This window comes from Bison bison, unplaced genomic scaffold, assembly GCF_000754665.1.
Source record: "Bison bison bison isolate TAMUID 2011002044 unplaced genomic scaffold, Bison_UMD1.0 scf7180017845485, whole genome shotgun sequence".
Taxonomy (NCBI): Eukaryota; Metazoa; Chordata; class Mammalia; order Artiodactyla; family Bovidae; genus Bison; species Bison bison.
Window position 1 is genome coordinate 4,528 of NW_011476058.1, and position 2,888 is coordinate 7,415.

Sequence of the window (2,888 nt, forward strand, 5' to 3'; positions counted from 1 at the left end):
AGCACCAGCCCAGCCAGGGGGTCAGGAGAAAGGGCCCCCAGGGGAAAGGAGCTGGGGACCCTCCCAAAGAAGACGACACCCCTGGGAGGGGCAGGAAAGACCACAGGGCAGAGCAAAACAACTCTGGGCCCCATCCTCGGGCCCCCCTGGGGTGACTGGAGGCACCGACTTCTCTCGGAGCATCCTCGCCCACTCCTGTAGGCTTAGGATGTCAAGAGTGCCCAGCCCACGAGGGTGCCATGGGCCTCGTAAGACTGTGTGCACAGCTCCGGTACACACGGCGTGCAACAAAGGTGGCCGTTTTTACAACAGAGCCACGCTTCATTTGTGGGATCCCCAGAAACCACATGTATAGGCCAGGAGGGCAGACAGAAGGACAAAAGCCATCGTGACGTCCCTGAGTCAGGATGGGCCTCAAGGAAGGAGAGACCCCAGGCCCCAAAGTGCAGGCTCCACACAGAGGCTGCTGAGCAGGCCAGCATCCCGGCCCGACCAGGGGAGCCCAGAGCACCCCCCACCCAGGACCAGATGCCACCCTCTGCCCTCCCCTTGTCACAGGGACCCAGCTGCATAGGTGTGTCCTGCCACGCCACCACCTCCTCCTCCTGCTCTCAGATGAGGGGTGGGAATGTGTATGCACACCTGTGTGCGATGGTGGGGGGCGGGGGGGGTGGTGCTCACCTCCCGACCCAGCAGCGCAGCCGCCGGGGTGGCGGGCAGGGCCTCCTGAGGCGCCCGCTGGCAGGCCTTCTGGAGCTTGTGCTGAACGAAGTCCTCCAGGGCAGTGAACTCTGCCTGGCAGCGGCCGCATCTGTGCACGTCGTCCTCATCTGCAAGGAGCCCACAGTCAGGGGGACTGGGGGGGGCTCCGGTCCTAGGCACACCCACCCAGGGGTGGCATTAGAACCAGGGGCCTGCCCCAGAGAGAGCCACATATGGGAGGAGGCAGCCCTGACCATCCACTTGGGCACAGGATCCAAAGCCCCTACTCCAGAGAGGAGGGCAGAGAGGCCCAGGGAGCAGCTGGGAAGCAGGGGGATTCAGCCATGCTGGTTTGGGAACGGGAGAGGATCCGGGGTTCACATGTGCCCTCAGGCACCTCAGCAGCCGTGTCTGGGTCTGTTTCGTCATCTGTAAAATGTGCCGACTTGGTTTGTGTGCAGCTCCAGCTGAGAGGCCAGCACCCGGCAAACACTGGAGAGGTGAGGCGCCCTGACCCATGCCCGCTCTTTTCTCACTCTGACCTGACGCTTCACTGGTTCCAAGAGGGCAACACCTCCCTACCCTGGTGAAGACGCCTGGGGGGTACTTCCCAGAGGGGCTCCACATTCCAGGGCCAGGGGCCATTGCCCCTGAGCCCCTCACCATCGAGGCTGACCAGCCAGTCCCTGCAGGAGGACTTCTGGCTTCCTGAGTTCCCTACAGTGTGCCAGGCACCTCCATGGGGATATCACCCAATCCGACCAGCACCCTGAAGAAATGGAAATGACTATGCCCACTCCGGAAAAACAACCTGAGATCAAGGCTACTCTGCTGGTGAGTGTTAGGGCCAGAACCTAAACTTGAAGTTCTACCCCAGATACCCAGCTGTTTGCACCCGGGATGGGAGATGTTCCTTCTGCTTTTGTAAGAGTCTGTCCATTCCCACCACCTCATGTGCAATCCCACTTCAAGGTCAAACCCAGGCTGGAGCACCTAAGGAGCCCAGCTGATGCCTGCTGGATTAATGAACAAAGGGCCAAACCACAGCCGAGACTCGCCCACAGAAGGCCGCCTGGCAAGGGCGGTAACCCCCAGATGGCCCACAGTCACCCGCCAAGCACTCAGGTGCCTCCACCCTCCGAATCCTCCCAGCCCACTCACCGAGTCTGACTCGGCACCAGCGTGTTGACATTAAAGGAATCCCCACCGCAGAGGGGAACACTCCCAGCCCTGTAACCCTGAGAGGAAGCCCTGGGCAAGCCCAGCAGGGCACAGCAACCTCCAAAGAGACCCCACGGTGGTTGGTACTGCCCCTACGCAAGCTGGAATAAGAAGGAGCAAGGAAAGATGTACCGAGAATACAAACCCCGTGGGAACAAAGACCACCATCCCAGTATCACCAGCCAACCCCTGCCTGCCTGGCCCAGTCTAGAGTCTCCTGGGACAGGCTCAGAGGGCAGAGATCAGAATTCTGGCTCAGCGCCCCTGTGAATGTAGCCCTCATGGGTCCCCAGAACTGCTCTCAGAGATGCACATGCATGCTCTCCTTTGAGTCTCATGACCATACTACCAGAAGACAGAGCCCCAGAAGTTAAGGGAGTGTGTTGAGGGGTCACACAATCCTGGCATCCAAATAATACGTGGTATTAAATAACTGGGTGACCTGGTCACTTTCACATCTTTAAACCTCAATTTTCCTCATCCACGAAATGGGAATAACAATAATGGCCTCTAGGGCTGGCTTGAGAATGAAAAAGGCTGAGACAGGATGAGTGTTCCATACATTATCGTCAACACCGGTGTCTCCATTCTGTAAGCGGAAATGGAGGCTCAGAGAGGTATGTGGTCACCTGCGCAGGATCAAACAGCTAGAACGTGGCAGGTCTGGGGCTGGGCGGCCTGCACCTTTGCAGCACTGGGCTCTGCCACCTCCCTGTGGGTGCGGGAGAGACTGGAGGCCCCGCCCTCCCGGAGCCTCAGCCACACCCCGGCGTGTGCTCTTCCGATCTGCCTGTCAGGTGAGGTGGGAGGGGACGCAGAGGAGGGCCGGGCCCTGTCTAGACGCGGAGACAGCGGGGCCGGCAGGCGGTGGAGCCTATTGCAAAAGTCTCCACTGACAGCCCGTGTGACTCGGACACCAGTGAGTATCCACGGTGGGCGCCGGAGCCCACGGCGGTGGTGATCGG

General features: G+C 60.2%; 1 protein-coding gene across 1 annotated transcript in view; it reads right to left on the bottom strand.

Moving 5' to 3' along the window:
* The window catches only part of E4F1 (E4F transcription factor 1), an 8,446-nt gene that overhangs the window by 4,516 nt on the left and 1,042 nt on the right, over positions 1 to 2,888 (bottom strand). Inside the window, exons 2-3 of the mRNA XM_010835097.1 lie at positions 2,553 to 2,635; positions 586 to 874 (exon numbers count right to left, since the gene is read on the bottom strand). Of these exons, the coding sequence (XP_010833399.1) occupies positions 586 to 874; positions 2,553 to 2,635 (372 nt within the window). The remainder of the gene's footprint in view (positions 1 to 585; positions 875 to 2,552; positions 2,636 to 2,888) is intronic.